At 35.2% G+C, this 17,955-nt stretch overlaps 1 protein-coding gene across 4 annotated transcripts; it reads right to left on the bottom strand.

The window, feature by feature from the left end:
* Window positions 1–245: 245 nt before the first annotated feature.
* Window positions 246–14,820, bottom strand: si:ch73-236j9.2 (solute carrier family 35 member E2A). Of its 4 annotated transcripts, none has more exons than XM_051902478.1 (10): window positions 14,317–14,820; window positions 13,329–13,393; window positions 9,919–10,294; window positions 7,209–7,344; window positions 6,757–6,884; window positions 3,791–3,911; window positions 3,663–3,716; window positions 3,161–3,233; window positions 1,629–1,774; window positions 246–1,541 (listed from the first exon to the last, which is right to left on the bottom strand). In XM_051902478.1, the coding sequence occupies exons 3-10, from the start codon at window positions 10,196–10,198 to the stop codon at window positions 1,307–1,309; spliced, it is 1,173 nt and encodes a 390-aa protein (XP_051758438.1). In that variant the 5' UTR covers window positions 10,199–10,294; window positions 13,329–13,393; window positions 14,317–14,820; the 3' UTR covers window positions 246–1,306. The 4 variants fall into 4 exon arrangements, with proteins under 4 accessions (XP_051758438.1, XP_051758439.1, XP_051758437.1 ...); XM_051902479.1 differs by having other exon boundaries at window positions 14,321–14,820; XM_051902477.1 differs by lacking the exon at window positions 13,329–13,393 and having other exon boundaries at window positions 14,321–14,820.
* Window positions 14,821–17,955: the final 3,135 nt, after the last annotated feature.

Genomic DNA, 17,955 nt, shown 5'->3' with positions numbered 1-17,955 from the left:
TCATATTTTAAATATTATTGTGGGATTCAACAGATAATAGAAGGATCTTAGTAAACATCTAAACATTGAATACTTAAATGCTTTTTAAATGTGTTTTTTGGCTGTGGGACAGCAGTTTACACCAGTTCTGTAGGATGGCCCATATGTTGTAATGGAACAGTGCACTGTTTAATCCAGCCCACTGGTGTTCAGTGATCATGTAAATGCTTTTGACAGCTAAACAAATGCATGAAAATGCACAAATGTTGCACTGTATACATTTAATAAAGAAATGCAAAATTCATTTGAATGAAAATGTTATCATTTGCACAAATAAACACCAAATTATACAGACAATTCCCATTAATGGTTATTGTACATTTTCAAAACGTACAGTACATCATTTTATATCAAGCCACCACAGTTTTTTTAAACCAACGATTAAACATACATAACCTTGCCATTTCATCAAGTATTTGACAAATCAGTTTCTCCTGCTCAGTCACAATAACAGAGAAAATTCAAACAAATGACAAAGAGAACAAGTGGAATAAACCCTCTCAAGACCTCCGTAAGGCAGAAAAACACAGGAAAACTTCAAGTCATTTGATATTCTGGGCACAATCTTTAAACGGTTCAAAAATCCTAGATCCAAAATAAATGACAACAAGAGAAAAAGTTCTGTCAGTTTCTGTAACAAAACACATGATTAAACGAGGTCAAACACAGGATGGATGATGATTGTGGTTTGCTACAATCATTGCATTTAGTGCACAAGAAAATATACATAACCTGCTTGTCTTTACGTGAGGTTTGTGAAATTAGTGACCAGTAATTGAACTTGGTCTTTGCAAAATACTCTCTTGAGGAATGTCCATCATGTCATATTTCATCCTAAATTCAAATGAAGTTGTTTTTTGCGCAAAACTAATTTGAGAGATGACAATGAATCAAACGCAATAATAATAAAAAAAAAAGCCACAATGGCCCTAAAAACAGGCTTTATTGTCTATTTTTTTATTTTAGGGTCAAATATGAGCAGGATATTTGCTGGTGAGAGTCAGTTGCTCATGTACAAACACCGTACAATATTGCAACGCTTAAATGTTTCTTTAATTCTCTTTTGGTTGTCAGTAAACCTACAAAAAGCAGAATTGGGTCCCAAAACCACAGTTATATAAGGCATGATCCCTGTGAAACCTGACGCCCACATCAATGAGCTTTGATTATGTTCTACGCCTTTCCGATTCTCACAGGATTACCCTGCGTTTGGACCCACAGCTAGCGAACACCGTTCAGTTTAAAGGAACGCAGATCCGGCGTGGCTTTATTTGGCAGATGTGACGTCACCGTCGTGAATCATGTGCTTCTGCTCGGCTTCGGCCGACTGGTTGAGAGCGTGCTGGACGAGAGTGTCTCTCTGCATCTGTTTGGCCTTGTTGTACAGCAGAACTCCCACAAACACCAGGACCGTCCCGACCGCCGACACCACAGTGATGGGGTTACTGAACACGATGATGCTCAGCCAGATGGACAGCGCGTGTTTCACCGTGCTCGCGACGCTACACAGGGCACACACACACTTCAGTACACTCACAGCACAACATCACAGACAGAGGACACGTCAATGGAAGAAAGAGACGCGGCACCTGAACGTGACGGGCGAGATGCGGCCCATGAGCGCGTACGCCGTGACGCTCTGTAAGTGGAACAGGACGCCGTCGAACAGCAGCAGCAGAACGACATCCTGAGACAGACTGAAGCTCCGTTCACTCTTCCCGATCACGGGTAAATCCTGCGGGACACACAGTGACATCATCAGTCTGCCACATGTGATCATCCTCACGCGAGGATTTATATTGACATGTATAAAGTCCCGATTACTACTGTGAAAAAGTAATTTTATAAACGCAGAAAATATTCAGTTTCTATGACATTACATCAGTGCGTTTTTCTATTCACTGTAGTGCTGTACTGTTAGATGTATTATTCATTTATTTTAATCAAATTAATTCAATCATGTGTATTCATTTAATTTAAATTAAATTTCATTTATTTTAATATTTTTTATTTTAGTCAATTTATTTATTTAGTTTCCTAATTTCATTTATTTATTTATTTATTTTATACTGGTTTTCTATTTATTTTTATTTATTTAAATAAATTTTTATTTAATAATTTATCTATTTATTTTGATTTAATGACTTTATTTATGTAGTTATTTTATTTTGTATTTATTATTTTAATTAAATGTTTTTAATTGTGCGGTTATTTATTTTTTATTTAAATCAAAATTTAATTAATTTAATCAAAAGTATTAATGTATTAATTATTTTTTTAAATGGAATTTTATTTATTTTAAATCAATTTATTTACTTAAATTAATCTTATTTTTATTTTATATTTTTACATATTTACACTGCTTTTTATGTATTTAAATCAATACATTTTGTTTACTTAGTTTAATGCATTTATTTTATTTATGTAAATCAAATTTGATTATTTTAATCATTTATTTATTTATTTTAATTAAATGTTTAATATGTGGCAATTTATCTTGTTTAATTTAAATTGTATTTAATTATTTATTTTAATAAAATTAATTAATTAATTTATTTATTATTTCTTAATTGAAATACAATTTTATTCATTTATTTAGTTACTTAGTTTGATTATATTTTTAATTTTTACATTTTTACAATGCTTTTCTGTTTATTTAATCGAATTTTATTTATTTAGTTTTATTAAATGTATCTACTTTATTTATTTTAATTAAATGTTTTTATGTAGTTATTTATTTTTATTTTAATCAAATATTTATTATAATAATTTTTTTGTTTATTTTAATTAAATGTTGTTATTTATGTGGTTATTTTTATTTAAATCAAATTGTACTTATTTAATTTCAATTAAATGAATTAATTTATTATTTATTTTTATTTAAATATATTTAAATACATTTATGTAAATATTTATTTAATTTAATCAATTTATTTTAGTCTGTTGTATTAATTTATTATTATTTTAATTTATTATTTATTTATTTATTTATTTTACAAGATTTCCATTTACCTGCTATTAAAGTCATAGTTTACATGTCAGGTGACAATGTGTGTAACATGTGATGTGGCCAGTGTTTTATAAAAGCAGTATCTCAGATGGTGCGTTTGCACGGACTGACCATCAGGAAGATCCAGGCAGGAATGAGCATGATCACAGCAGCGGCGCTGGTGTAAAACTGCAGCTCTGGAGGACTACAGACAAACAGCAGAGCGTCACAATGTTACAACGCTTCTATCGCTCGATTCTGCTGCTGCTTCACCTGTGTTCTGATCCACAGATTCTGTACTCATTAGATGATGAGTAACAGCGCCCCCTACCGTATAACACTGACATCATGGATTGCCAGTAAATTCAGTCAAAAGAGTTAACTGAGCTTTATAAACGCTTTAGGTGATCTTAACTGATGTAGTTAACTAATGGAACCTTACTGTAAAGTGTTACCATTTTTTCTTAAGCAATTTTGTTTTAAAAATGTATTCATATTTGAAAAACTTTCTTTCATCATCCCTGATGGACCCAAACATTATAATGTGAACACAATCCAGCGGGGGAGGGGGGAGCGGTCGAACTCGGGTTCGGACCAGGCGATGGAAGAGAGTGTACAAATCAACAGCACTCACCTGAACTTATACTTGTCCCCACTCAACAGCTTCTTGGAAAACACGTTCTGTAAGCTGAGACAGGGAAACTGTGTTAGATCAGGGTTACGGTGAAGTGTCGGTGTGAAGCGTGTGTGTGAGAGCAGCACCAGTCCATGATGTTGGTGGAGAGCGCGGCGGAGAAGCCCAGCATGTTGAAGCTGATCTCAGTGGCGGTGCAGAGAGCCAGACCCGCCATCACGGGAATCAGAGACATGTTCACCCAGAAACCTGCCACACACACACACACACTCTACATCAGCCGTCTAGGTGATTAAATACTGGCTCAAGTCAAACCCTTAAGAAATGTCTGTCACAATATATCGTGTCACAATGTTTCACAACACAAAAATGTCATAATATGTATTGTGTATAGTTCACCCAAAATGAACATTCAGACAAATTTAATTTAGCATCAGATATGGTAAACCCAGAAGGTCACGCATTTGAGCGTCCATGTTTATTAATTATTAATAATAAATTACAAGGAGAGTGATAGTTAACAGGTTAATAAAATACAATATTTAAAACTTTTTAACTGTATGTACAGTAGTGGCCAAAAGCGATGCCCAGGCTGGGAAAATTGACATTTTCATCCTTTAGTCAAATATTATTAAAAATGTTTTAAAGAATATGTAATCATATTGCGTAGTTGTGCTTTGACTCAATTTGTGATAATAACACAATGAAACATGCCAAATTGTGCAACATAATTTTTGTCCAGGCTGTCATACAAAGAAATTATGAACACAAGAAAGAACCAATGAAATATTAATAACTGATTATGTTGTAGTCAATGTTTGCTTTTTCCTGTCAGCTTTTTGTTTTTTGTTTATCATAGTAAAATCAAACCTGCAGCTGTAGTTTGCCTGTTTTGACAAATAATTTTGTCAGATAAACACATTAACCAAGTTTAGTGTTTTGTTCTTCCCACATATTTAAAATATCTAAAAAGTCTGATTCCAATTCCAAGCCCATCATTCCTGATGTATTACCAAATTTAGCATTTTAATGAACTGTTCTTTTTATTAACTGTTTAACACATGTTTTAGAAGTAATAATTTAAAAAAAGTACTATTTTAACTCTATTTAGTGTTTATTCAAAGTATGGTAAGATCAGTATTGTGTATCGAACCAAATCGTGACATGAATGTGTCGTTACTCCCCTACTAGACTGACCCGAAAACGGACACTCGTTTCTGCCACAGAATAAAATATAAAAGAGGTAACTGCGACTTTTTTTCTCACAATTCTGAGTTTACAACACGTAATTCAGTTTTTATAACTCGCAGTTTGTGTTTATATCTCACAATTCTGAGAAAAAAGTTAGAATTGTGAGAAAAAAAAAGAATTGCAAAATAAGTCAATTGCAAGATATAAATTCAGAATTATGAGATAAAAGTGAGAACTGCGATTTATATCATTTCTGAGAGAAAAAAAGTCAGAATTGAGAGAAACTCAGAATTGTGCAAAAAGAAGTCAGAATTGCGTGATATACAGTATCATGGCTGAGAGAAAAAATTTAGAATTGCGAGAAAAAACTCAAATGTGAGGAAAAAAACAAATGATTGCGAGAAAGTCAGAATTGTGAGAAAAAAAGTCAGAATTACAAGTTTTTATCACAATTCTGAGAAAAAAAGTCAATTGTAAGATAACTCGGAATTGCGAGAAAAAAATCTGAATTGTGAGTTTATATCAATTTTGAGAGAAAAAGACAGAATTGCGAGATAAAAAGGCGCAATTACCTTTTTATTTTATTTTTTACAAGCTTCTATACTCTGGTCCATTCACTTACAAACGCGTTACAGCAGCGGCATATACATGCCACTTGAAAGTTTGTGAACCCCTTGCAGAATCTGTGAAAATGTGAAAAATTTTAACAAAATAAGGGAGATAATACAAAATGCATGTTATTTTTTATTTAGTACTGTCCTGATGAAGATATTTTACGTAAAAGATGTTTACATATAATCCACAAGACAAAAAAATAGCTGAATTTATTAAAATGACCCCGTTCATAAGTTTGTGAACCATTGAGTCTTAATACTGTGTGTGGTTACCTGAATGATCTACGACTGTTTGTTTGTTTTGTGATGGTTGTTCATGAGTCTCTTGTTTGTCCTGAGCAGTTAAACTGAGCTCTGTTCTTCAGAAAATCCTCCAGGTCCTGCAGATTCTTCAGTTTTCCAGCATTTTTTGCATATTTGAACCCTTTACAGCAGTGACTGAATGATTTTGAGATCCGTCTTTTCACACTGAGGACAACTGAGGGACTCAAACACAACTAATAAAAAAGGTTCAAACATTCACTGATGCTCCAGAAGGAAACACGATGCATTAAGAGTCGGGGGGTGAAAACTTTTGGAATTTGAAGATCAAGGTAAATTGTATTTAATTTGTCTCCGGGAAACACGTAAGTATCTTCTGTTGCTTCCGAAGGGCAGTACTCAATGAAAAAAACTGATATTTAAACAAAATAAGAAAAATTTGGACCTCTTCATCCTGTTCAAAAGTTTTCACCCCCCGGCTCTTGATGCATCGTGTTTCCTTCTGGAGCATCAGTGAATGTTTGAACCTTTTTTAATAGTTGTGTTTGAGTCCCTCAGTTGTCCTCAGTGTGAAAAGACGGATCTCAAAATCATTCAGTCACTGCTGGAAAGGGTTCAAATATGCAAAAGATGGTGGAAAACTGAAGAATCTGCAGGACCTGGAGGATTTTTCTGAAGAACAGAGCTCAGTTTAACTGCTCAGGACAAACAAGAGATTTATGAACAACCATCACAACACAAACAAACAGTTGTAGATCATCCAGGTAACCACACACAGTATTAAGAATCAATGGTTCACAAACTTTTGAACTGGGTCATTTTAATAAATTCAGCTATTTTTTGTCTTGTGAATTATATGTAAACATCTTTTATGTAAAATATCTTAATCAGGACAGTACTAAATAAAAAATAACATGCATTTTGTATTATCTCTTTTATTTTGTTAAAATTTTTCACATTTTCACAGATTCTGCAAGTGGTTCACATACTTTCAAGTGGCATGTATTTGAGCTGTCAGTCATGCACACCTGTGTATTCTCCCAGTATGAGGCGGGACATGATCACAGTGAAGATAGGGGCGGAGCTCTTCACCGTCTCGGCAAACGACACAGCCACATTCTTCAGACTGACCAAACCCAGCACCACAGTTGTGAACCTGACAGCACAGAGAAAAAGAGGAAGAATGAGCCCACCGTGTCTGTAAAACCAGTTCCACTGCTTTCTTTGCCTGAATCCATCGAGCGACAGCAGATCTGAAGACAGTTAGCTGTTGTTCTACTCTCACCATTATTGAAACATGTCTTCGTTTTGTGAAATTCTCCCTCATCCACTTTACAGTCAAACATTTTCATGTTATTTATGCACACATGCAATATCACATTACCTACATTTTGTTCAGAGAATCCTCATATCCCACACTGAACTGCATTAATTGTGTAGCACACATGAACAACAAACAAGGGTTTGAGTGCGAACGCACCTCATCAGTCCCACGAACAGCATGATCATGAGGAAGTTGGAGGGGTATTCGGTGCGGGACTTGTGATGGTACAGCGGACACGGAACAAGCATTTTAACACAGCCGATGACAGTCGTGGAAACCATCTGGACGGCACCTAAACCACAGATGCAAACAAACACATACATTCAAGACTAATAAACAATGCTTTAGTTAAATGGGTTAAACTCATGAAAACACACCAGGTCAGAATTCAGGAAAAAACATTAAACTACACTTCGCACAAATAAAATGACGTCTAATAGGATCCCCCCATTGTGACAAATTCTCATTATATCGAGTTTGTACGATATATCAATATATTGTAATAAACAAAATAGGATGAGGTGATACCATTTATAATGACAATAGTTTGATATTACAAGCACCTCTCACACACTATTATACACACACACAAATCAACTGGTGTGACTGTAACAATATGGCAAAATTAAGCCAGAAGACTCAAATAAGAGGTTGAAATCAGGTTGCTTGACCTCTGATAAAGCATTCCTGTTCATTTCTGTTACATTTTTGTTGAATTTTGATGTTATGTGTAACAAAATCTCTTTGTGTTCAGGTTTGACTGTAATAAAATTAATGCAAAAACTGATGCTTCAAATCAACATTTCAATAATAAAAAAAAAAATCTAAACCTTAACAAAAAGTAGTCTTTGAGAATGTCTAAATATATAGCCAAATCCACAACTTAATAAAAATAAGTATTTATGTATAAAAACAACTAGAGAATTTATAAGCCTCTTTATAGAGAGCTACATAGGAATATAGTGGTTACACTATGGCATTAGAGGTTTTTCTTGTTTTACTGCCACCAGATGGCACTAATCTACCTTCAAAAATTGGATTTTAAAGGCATTGTCTCTCTTTTAACATGAAATACTGCTTTAATTTAAAAGTAAAAAATTTTTATTGTTTTATTTTGTATTATTTTCAATGTGAAAAAAATGATCATAATTATTGCATAAATATTAATTAGTACCATGAAATTCTCTCAAAATACAAAAGAAAAAAGAAAAAACATTATAGAACTAAAATCTATTACATTGATTTTACTGAAAATAAAAAAAGTTACATTTCAGGTGTTCGGTCACAAGTGTGACTCCCAAATGAACAACACCAGAGGGTTAATGTGTTCGAGATGTGGCATTTACATTTCACTGGTATATTCTCCATCTGTAAATGTTAGAAATATTTACATTTTGCTGTCAGGAGTGGACGAACAAGCGAGTCTCCGCTAAACTTACTTCAGCGAACAAACACACAAAGCGCAATATAATAGGAGCACCATAATCCTGACTAAAATATACATTTTGCTAAAATGTTTTGTTGTTGGACATTAAATGTGCCATATGTAGAATTTTAAGCCTACAAGCATCGTTGGGGGTAACGCATTACAAGTAACTTGAGTTACGTAATCAGATTACTTTTTCAAGTAACTAGTAAAGTAATGCATTACTTTTCAATTTACAACAAAATATCTGAGTTACTTTTTCAAATAAGTAACTCAAGTTACTTCTTCACATTTATTGACTGACAGCTCTCCTGTCCTCATGTTGAGAGGAATAAAGGTCAGAGGTGTTGTGTTCGCTGTGTGTGAACATGATGTTATTGTAGTTCTAGACTAAATGTGAACATGCATTTACTCATCTCTGTACAGGCGTGAATTTGCATTTCCTTCAGCCTGAGGCTTATTCATCTCACTTTTGGTGTGGAAGGGCCTTAATATTTGCCAAAAATAGAACTTTTTTGTTGTTATTAAAAAACAAACAAGCAAGCCCAGCCCAGGTGAGAAAAAGTAGTGCAAAAGTAATGTAACGCATTATTTTTCATAAAAAGTAACTAAGTAACACAATCAGTTACTTTTTTTAGGGAGTAACACAATATTGTAATCCATTACTTTTAAAAGTAACTTTCCCCAACACTGATTACAAGTGTATTGTTATGATAGCAGTACCTGTAAAGTACCTTAAAAAGCATTATTTTTCTTTTTAGATTATAGTGTTGTTACAATGTTAGAAAGTAATGTGACTTTAACCCATAGCCTACATGGTTACATTCGTATATTTGTTTTCATAGCCTTCATTGTTTGTAGGACAACAGTGGGTAGGATGTGAAATAACATTTTTAAAATAAACACAGAAAAAAAATTGCTTTAAAAAAACAAAAAAAACAATCTAAATATAAAAAAATTGGAAATACATAGATATCCCAGATAGTAAATTGGTATTGGGCCGAATCTGGTTGAATGTACTATAGTGTATGTCGCTATTCAGCCAAAAAACACAGATTTGTGATTTTCTGTCCATATGTATAGGAGTATGGGGGTAAAATGTCATGAAAATAATGTCATAGTGCAAAACGACTTTATTTACTATTAACTAAACGCAGGGTTCTCAAACCTCTTAACCGATATATTTCCACAACTTTTACAGGCTTTGAAATTAAATATTATGTCCAGGTTATTTCACATGGGAACCCTGGAAATATCATTTTTCTCTGTTTATTTTGTGGTGAAGCATGAGCTGATCGTGTTCCTGGCAGGGTCACCCATCAGTGGAATGGAGGCCAAGTTCACTTAAATGCTTTGTTTGCCAATACAGCTTTTTATTGCACTTATCTTTGTTTGAGAATCTGTGTTAACAAACAGCCTGCTAAATCAGAGCACACCTACCCAGCATACTCGGCTCTCCCTCCAGCAGAGAGAGGATGTACTTGTTGAGGAAGAGTGTGCAGAAGCTGAAGAAGTACCAGAGCGCCAGGAAGGTCAGAGCCCTGGAGTTCCACACGCCCGCATCGGCCTCGATCACCGTGGTCTCGGTGATGGTGATCTTCAGGACCGGCTCTCCCGGCGTGCTCTCGCTGCGGGCCAGCATCACCCGCTCCTGACGCGGCCTGAAGCTGCCGAACGAGGGCCAGAAGGAGGATTTCCCTGAGCGATCATTGCCGGTCATGGTGCAGGAAGATGGTGGCAGCGGGGCAAACTCCAGGAGTAATAAAGCAAAGAGACTTTACATGCTACAACACACAGCAGGAGCACAGACAGATATCTGCAAATACAGGAAAATAAGACGAGTTTAAAGGGGTCATGAATTGAGAAATCTGCTTTTCCTTGAGCTTTTGATATATATAAGAGATCATCATACTGTAAGAATATCCTGTAAGTTTCAGAACTGAAAACTTCCTCATTAGTCCAATAAAAGCTTTTATTAACACCAGGCCCAGTGAATGACTCGTCCCTTCATAGATAGGTGAAACTCCGCCTCCACAGAAGAAATCAATGACTACTTCATCATTGCATCATTAGCCCCACCCACTGGTGTGTTAGTGAGATGAGGAGGAGAGAAGAGCGATACAGGACTAAAATAACATTACCTTTCAAAAGGATCCTAATGCTAGGAATATAGTTATTTATTTTCAACAATGTGAATGTCTCAGTTGAGCTTTATTTATTTGTATTTGGTACATCCCAGCTAGAAATTTTTTATGTTCTTGGAATGTTTTCAGTGGCAAGTTTTATTTTTGTTCCCAGAATGTTCTGCGAAAAGGTAGGATAACATTCTTTAAAAACATTCTAAAAATGTTTAGTCATAACATTGTTAGAACATTATCCCCTAACACGGATGTGGACTCTGGAAACTGGGTGAAATCAGATAATTAGACCGCTACATGATGATTATATAGCCTAGCTAACATCACCTGATCACATTTTCTTTTGATGTTCTTGCCATAACAACAGTTACAGCAGCCAAAGAAAAACTAACATTAAAAAGGTAAGAGTCAAACTGCCCAACTAAAGCAAACACTGATCGCCATAATGGTGGCCTCAAACCAAACAGACATCATCTAAAAGTCTTTTTTTTTTTTAAAAATCTAAATAAGAGCTTTTATACACGTATGACAGAAATAAAATCAATCTGGCTTGTAATAAGTGAAGCTGGTAATGCTGTTTTTGGGAGTTGCTTAATGACATTGGAGCTTGACGTCAAATAAATGTTGGGTTTAGACGTCAACCTGATTTTCATATTCGACCAAAATTTGACATTTGAGCGACATTGGAATCCACATCCAGTGCAGCTGGGAAACTTTATAAGAATGTTAGGAGATAATGTTCTAACAATGTTATCATTAAACATGTTTAAAATGTTTTTAAAGAATGTTAACCTACATTTTATGAGAATATTCTGAGAACAAAAATAAAACTTGCCACTTAAAACATTCCCAGAACATAGCATAATGTTTTCAGAACATTCTTAGAACAATAAAATTTCTAACTGGGCACTGTGAATTCTTTGGTAAATCAATCACATTTCGGCGCAGGCTTTGCAAACAGACTTTAACGATATGGACTCGACAGTAATGCAACAACATGTCACTAACTTTGTTAATTCTGATGCCTGATCTGATATTAATGATTGATGTACAGTCAGATGTTCTTTGTCTATGTGTCAGTAAATCAAACCAGTGACTAAACAGTCAACTTCACATTGTTTCTCTTAGTAGGATGAAAATAATCTGTTATTTAAACGGTGATTAAATTATTTATAGAAAGCGACCAAAGAACGCCCTCTTTACAATCGGTAGAGCTCGCAGTGAACTCGCGCCGAAACTCCCGTTTTATTCAGTGAATCTCTTAGTTACATTGAGTTTGCACTGTTAGTTACGATGAAAGCATTCATTAGTGTGCAGAAATTGAGTTTCAATGACGAGATCACTGCTTTCATGAGCTCAACAACATGTCTGTGATCGACTACAATGTTCATCTCTGCAACCTTTCATGCCACCATCTAAATATAATGCCATAGATATAAATGTAATGCAGCACTTTTCACGATTAGTAAACCTTGAGAGCTGTAATAGTAAAGACGTGCTAAAAGAGAGAGTAATACTTGGCTATTTCATATGCAAAGATGTTAGCCAATCACAGCAGTGGGCGTTTACACTTAAGTCTCACACAGACACGCCCCTTAAAATAGAGCGTTCAAATCAGAGGATAAAATCAGGGTAGGAAAAATGCCTTTTATTTCTAAATTATGACCATTTTTGATGTTAATAGCATACTAACATTATAAGTTCACCCCAGGAAACATTATACAACAATAAAACAACGCAGTTCATGACCCCTTTAACTCATTCACACGCTTCTAGTCCAAAACTCCAGGTCATGATATAATAGATTGTTAAAGTCACCTTGCTTTTGTTCATGGAATATCACAGTGTTTATAATAAATCATTTATCATTATGGTGTTAAATTCATGTTCCTTGTAATCTTGAATCAGAGTAACTTCCCCTCCCTCTTGCAGCGAACCCCAACCATCCAATCAATTCCCCACAGACAAAATCAAGCCCCGCCCTACATTTGTTCTTGTTCCAGAAGCAGCTTCACTCGGATGATATATGACACAATAGGAGCGCAACTTCACTTTCATGCCACCTTAATTAAACAGATCTAATCCAAATATTATGTAGCCTAAAGCAGGGTGTGTATGAATAGAACAGCGTGTGGATATATCATGTACAACCATAAATTACAGTTTTTCTCAGTTGCTTTGGCACATTTCTCAAATCATCCTTAAAATTCGCAAAACAGTATGTTCATTTCTCAAAACAATTTGTATAAACAGCACAACATATTGGATTACATGCAAAAGCCTGTAACCTGCTCAAAATCATCTCTCAAAAGCAAGTATTTATGTCAGTGAACGTATCAGTGCCATCAGAACGACAAGTCCTTGTGTCATTGCTCTCGAACAAGATAGTCAAAATGCTTAGCCATGTTGTCAATATAACAGTGATGAATATTTCAGATGTAAACTATGGCTACGGATTTTACGACAGTGTCAACAAATTAGTGTAAAATGTCCTTGTGATAAATGAAAAAGACAAGACTTTATACATACACTGTATATTCATGTGTATGTGTGTGATATAGTATGTATCTGTATAAAGTTCATTTAGCCTACTATACTGTAAGTGTAAATCAAGTGTAATATGCTCCTGTAAGTGTAAAAATGCTGCTGTAATATTAAGGTTATAGCATGTATACCATATTAGAGTGCAGTGCACACTGCTGAAATACATACCTGATATGTCTATGAAATGCTTGAATGATTGAGGAAAAGGTTTTTCTCCAAACGTCCAGCTGCACCTTTAGACACGCATAAGCCATTGTAAGGTCATGATTGAGAACATTACAATAGATGTCCTTATTTCACCAGAAACATGCCTACGCCCTTTGCCTTATCTACCTCTTCCTCTGTTTTACATCCCTACCCTTCTACCACACATCCTTACTCCTCTTCTTCTTCCCAGCTGTTGACCCTGTTTGACTAGATGTTCTGAGGGGTAAGACTATTCAACAGAGAACCATATAATACATTTTGAGCAACATGACATTAGCAGTTGATAATGTATGAAATAGCAGAGAATTGTACATAATCAATTGCCTGAATGTACCAAAGCATTTGCAATTTGTTCAAAAGAATGAGAAACTGCTTTTATGATGTACAAGTGACTAGATGATGTGGAGGTTGAACAAGTAGTTTTGAGAATTTCAGTTCTGATCTGAGAAATGTACCAAAGCCACTGAGAAAAACTGTAATAAAGACAGAAAGCATGCATTATATGTGTTCACAGAGACCTATTTGTATCTGGTGTGTCACGTCGGGTATTTTTACAATGTAAAATATGTATATAGGCTACACAACATTGTATCAAATGGTGTGCCAAGTGTCCAAACACTTTTTAAGTATTTATGAACGTTATATATTCAAGAATGTGTCCTCTGTGTTGCTTTATTTACTTTTTGTTTGTTTGTTTGTTTAATTGGGCTTTTTATTGTTTAAATGACCTAAAAGCATATAATGTTTATGCTATTATTTCCTTAAAACAATACATTACAAATAAACAACAGTCATCTACTACAGCGATCTGTTACAGAGATCGGTTAAAGATTACGCATGACCATATCAACACTCAACACATTCTGCGGCATGCAAAATATCTGCACGTACAAACAACAGTTCTGTCAGACAGGAAAAGATACTGTTAAATAAAATCATGATACTCTACCCACTGTGTTCATCCAAGACATTTAAGCCACATCATCCTTGGAGCTCTTTCACATGCTTTCGTGGAAGCAGTGGCTGAAGTTCAGGTGAAATCATGTGTGTGTGTGTGTGTGTTTGTGTGTGTGTGTGTGTGTGTGTGAATCGGGATCTGTTGACACGTCTTCACCGTACTGATACTCCTCGATGCGCTGATTGTTTGTCTTTCCTGATGTTTGTGCATAAGCTGCGTGACTCCGCGCAGTGTAACAATAGTTTTCAGTCGCTCTGCGCAATTGGAGCGCAGCTTTGACTGGAAAAACTACATGAACACGAAGTTGCGGAAGTTTAAAAAACACAAAATATATACAACGTTGAATTGCTATCAGCTTTACCGATGGTTGCCTGAAAAGGTGGAGTCTAGCGGACCGTAATGATGGGCACTTTCGAAACACTGCTTCCCGAAGCTTCGAAACCTTTACAAATCTTTTGTTTTGAATCAGTGGTTCGGAGCTCGTATCAAACTGCCAAAGTCACGTGATTTCAGCAAACGAGGCTTTGTTACGTTATAACTGTTTCGAAATTTCAGTGGTTCACCACTGGGGGGCGATGATCTCTGTGAACCCATGAATCATGAGTCTGTGGTTTTTACCTGATCTCTGATCAGTTTTATATATTTGTAGATGTTTTAATGAGACATTAGTATAATTAAAGGAATAATAGTAGTTAATAGTCTCTTATTGACCTGTTTAGCTGAGCCATCCATGAAACAAACAAAACAAGCCCTGAAAATTGATAAAAGAACACATATTATACAGACACTTGATATTTAATCTTATTGGATTATTAGCTAATTGCATTTGATAGATTTTACTTTCAATAAAACATTTGCAATGGGTTTGTAAAAGGTGTTTTTATGCATGTTTTTGTTGTATTTACACTGTTCTGACCAGCAGGGGTCACCAGCGTGTGGCGTTCGAACGCTTCGAAACAGTGAATCATTTTGCAAAACAATTGGTTCAATTGATTCGAAGCTTTGAAAAGCTTCGTTTCTCCCATTGTGGCCCGGAAGCCCAGACACGTCATGTGATACACGTTACTTTTCTCATTTAAAATTTACAAACTCAAGTAGGGAACTTGCATATGAAAACATAACAAATACACATATGTACAAATAATTAAATCTCCAGTAATATATCTATCATTAGTGTAGGCTTACTCAGACTACAAGTATTAGCTATTAAATAAAATCAGTATTTAAGAAACAGCATAATCAGACATTTAAAAGGTTGAAACATACAAGAAGCTTTTAAAAAAACAACATTAGTGCGGCTGAACTCGTAGTCTATTTCTGTTCCTTTGTCAGGTACAAACTGTATATTAGAGAACAAAAGATGCCATCATATACTATATATATATATATATATATATATATATATATATATATATATATATACAGGTGCTGGTCATATAATTAGAATATCATCAAAAAGTTAATTTTTTTATTATAAATTATTTTTAAAAATGAAACTTTCATATATTCTAGATTCCCTACATGTAAAGTAAAACATTTCAAAAGTTTTTTTTTAAATTTTGATGATTAGAGCGTACAGCTCATGAAAGTCCAAAATCCAGTATTTCAAAATATTAGAATATTTCCTAAGATCAATCAAAAAATGGATTTGCAAAACAGAAAAGTTCAAGTTCTTTAAAGTATGTTCTTTTGTGCACTCAATACTTGATCGGCAGGACATATTACAGCAAATGACTTGCTCCTAGCACAAATTACAGCATCAGTGAAGTGTGGCATGGAAGTGATCAGCCTGTGGCACTGCTGAGGCACTATTGAGCCTTCAGATCATCTGTATATTGTTGGATCGACTGTTTCTCATCTTTCTCTTGAAAATATCCCATAGATTCAGGTCAGGCATATTGGCTGGCCAATAAAGCACAGTAATATCATGGTCAGCAAACCACTTGGAAGTGGTTTTTGCACTGTGGGCAGATGCTAAAGTCCTGCTGGAAAAGGAAATCAGCATCTCCATAAAGCTTGTCAGCAGATGGAAGCATAAAGTGCTCCAAAATCTCCTGGAAGATGGCTGCATTGACTTTGCACTTGATAAAACACAATGGACCAACACCAGCAGACGTCACGCCCCCCCCAAATCATTATTGACTTCAGAAACTTCACACTAGACTTCAAGCAGCTTGGATTCTGTGCCTCTCCAGTCTTCCTTCAGACTCTGGGACCATGATTTCAACATGAAATGCAAAATTTACTTTTATCTGAAAAGAGGACTTTCGACCACTGTTCACTGTCCAGTTCTTTTTCTCCTTAGCCCAGGTAAGATGCTTCTGACGTTGTCTCTGGTTCGGAAGTGGCTTGGTAGTCCTTTTCCTGAAGATGTCTGAGTGTGGTGACTCTTGATGTGCTGACTCCAGCTTCATTCTACTCATTGTGAAGTTCTCCCAAGTGTTTGAATCGGCTTTACTTGACAGTATTGTCAAGCTTGCGGTCATCCCTGTTGCTTGTGCACCTTTGCCTACCCAATTTCTTCCTTCCAGTCAACTTTGCATTTAATATGCTTTGATATTTCACTCTGTAAACAGCCACCCCATTCAGTAATGACCTTCTGTGACTTACTCTCTTTGTGGAGGGTGTCAATGATTGTCTCCTGGACCATTGCCAAGTCAGCAGTCTTCCCCATTAGTGTGGTTTCAAAGAACAAAAGATACCCGGAATTTATACTGTAGGGATGGTCATTTAATGAAACTCAAATGTAAATATTCTAATATTTTGAGATACTGGATTTTGGACTTTCATTAGCTGTACGCTCTAATCAACAAATTAAAAAAAAAAAAACTTTTGAAATGTTTTACTTTACATGTAGGGAATCTAGAATATATGAAAGTTTCATTTTTTTAAATAATTTACAATAAAAAAATGAACTTTTTCACGATATTCTAATTATATGACCAGCACCTGTATATACAGTGGCGCAAAAATGGGGTATGCAGTATATGCAGTGCATAGAGGCGCCGCACGGAGGGGGGCGCCATTGTGCCAAAACGTCTTTGAAAATCTTTTTGAATAAAACGTTTAAAATAAATTTAAAAATGATGTTTGTTGAAAAATAATGTTTGTTTAGCATTTTAAATTCAAGTGATATCAACTGCTCACCATTTCGACAAAAGCCGTTGCTCTGTTACGGACAGTCACATGTCCAAAATGGACAGAGGAGGGAAGCGTTTCTGGGGCGCAGAACAGAAAACAGAAAACGCAAAAAAGAAAATGAAAATGAAAAACTGTGTCTTAAAATGAGGACATTGATGTCCATGTGGATAACAAGAAATTGGTAAGCGTAACCTATCATTATCACTGTAAGCCTCTGTCGGTCTGCGTGTAGCGCCGCTTCAAGTCTTTTATGAATGATCCGCTGAATCACTTCTGTTACATTCAAAACGCAGATTCAGAAATGAAACACTGCTGTGTGTTGCGTGGAGACGAACAGTTCTGCTTTGTCTTTATAGTTTCATTGGCAAAATTGAACAAACCAGACAATATTTTGTCTAAAATAACACAATATAAAGTTATTTTAAACACGTATAAAATAAGTATTGCATGTTGCACTCATTTTATTTGGGACAAACAGCACTCGTGTAA

This window comes from Ctenopharyngodon idella, chromosome 8, assembly GCF_019924925.1.
Source record: "Ctenopharyngodon idella isolate HZGC_01 chromosome 8, HZGC01, whole genome shotgun sequence".
Taxonomy (NCBI): Eukaryota; Metazoa; Chordata; class Actinopteri; order Cypriniformes; family Xenocyprididae; genus Ctenopharyngodon; species Ctenopharyngodon idella.
The sequence above is the reverse complement of the archived record's forward strand: the minus strand, read 5'-3'. Positions and strand labels throughout refer to the sequence as shown.

Bases quoted from the DNA above. Each gene is read 5' to 3' on its own strand.
- si:ch73-236j9.2 (XM_051902478.1), bottom strand. From the start codon at position 10,198: ATGACCGGCAATGATCGCTCAGGGAAATCCTCCTTCTGGCCCTCGTTC. The intron at 7,345-9,918 runs GTAGGTGTGCTC...TCTGTGGTTTAG, and splicing joins GGGAGAGCCGAGTATGCTGG to GTGCCGTCCAGATGGTTTCC. The intron at 3,717-3,790 runs GTGCTGCTCTCA...TCCCTGTCTCAG, and splicing joins TCCACCAACATCATGGACTG to CTTACAGAACGTGTTTTCCA.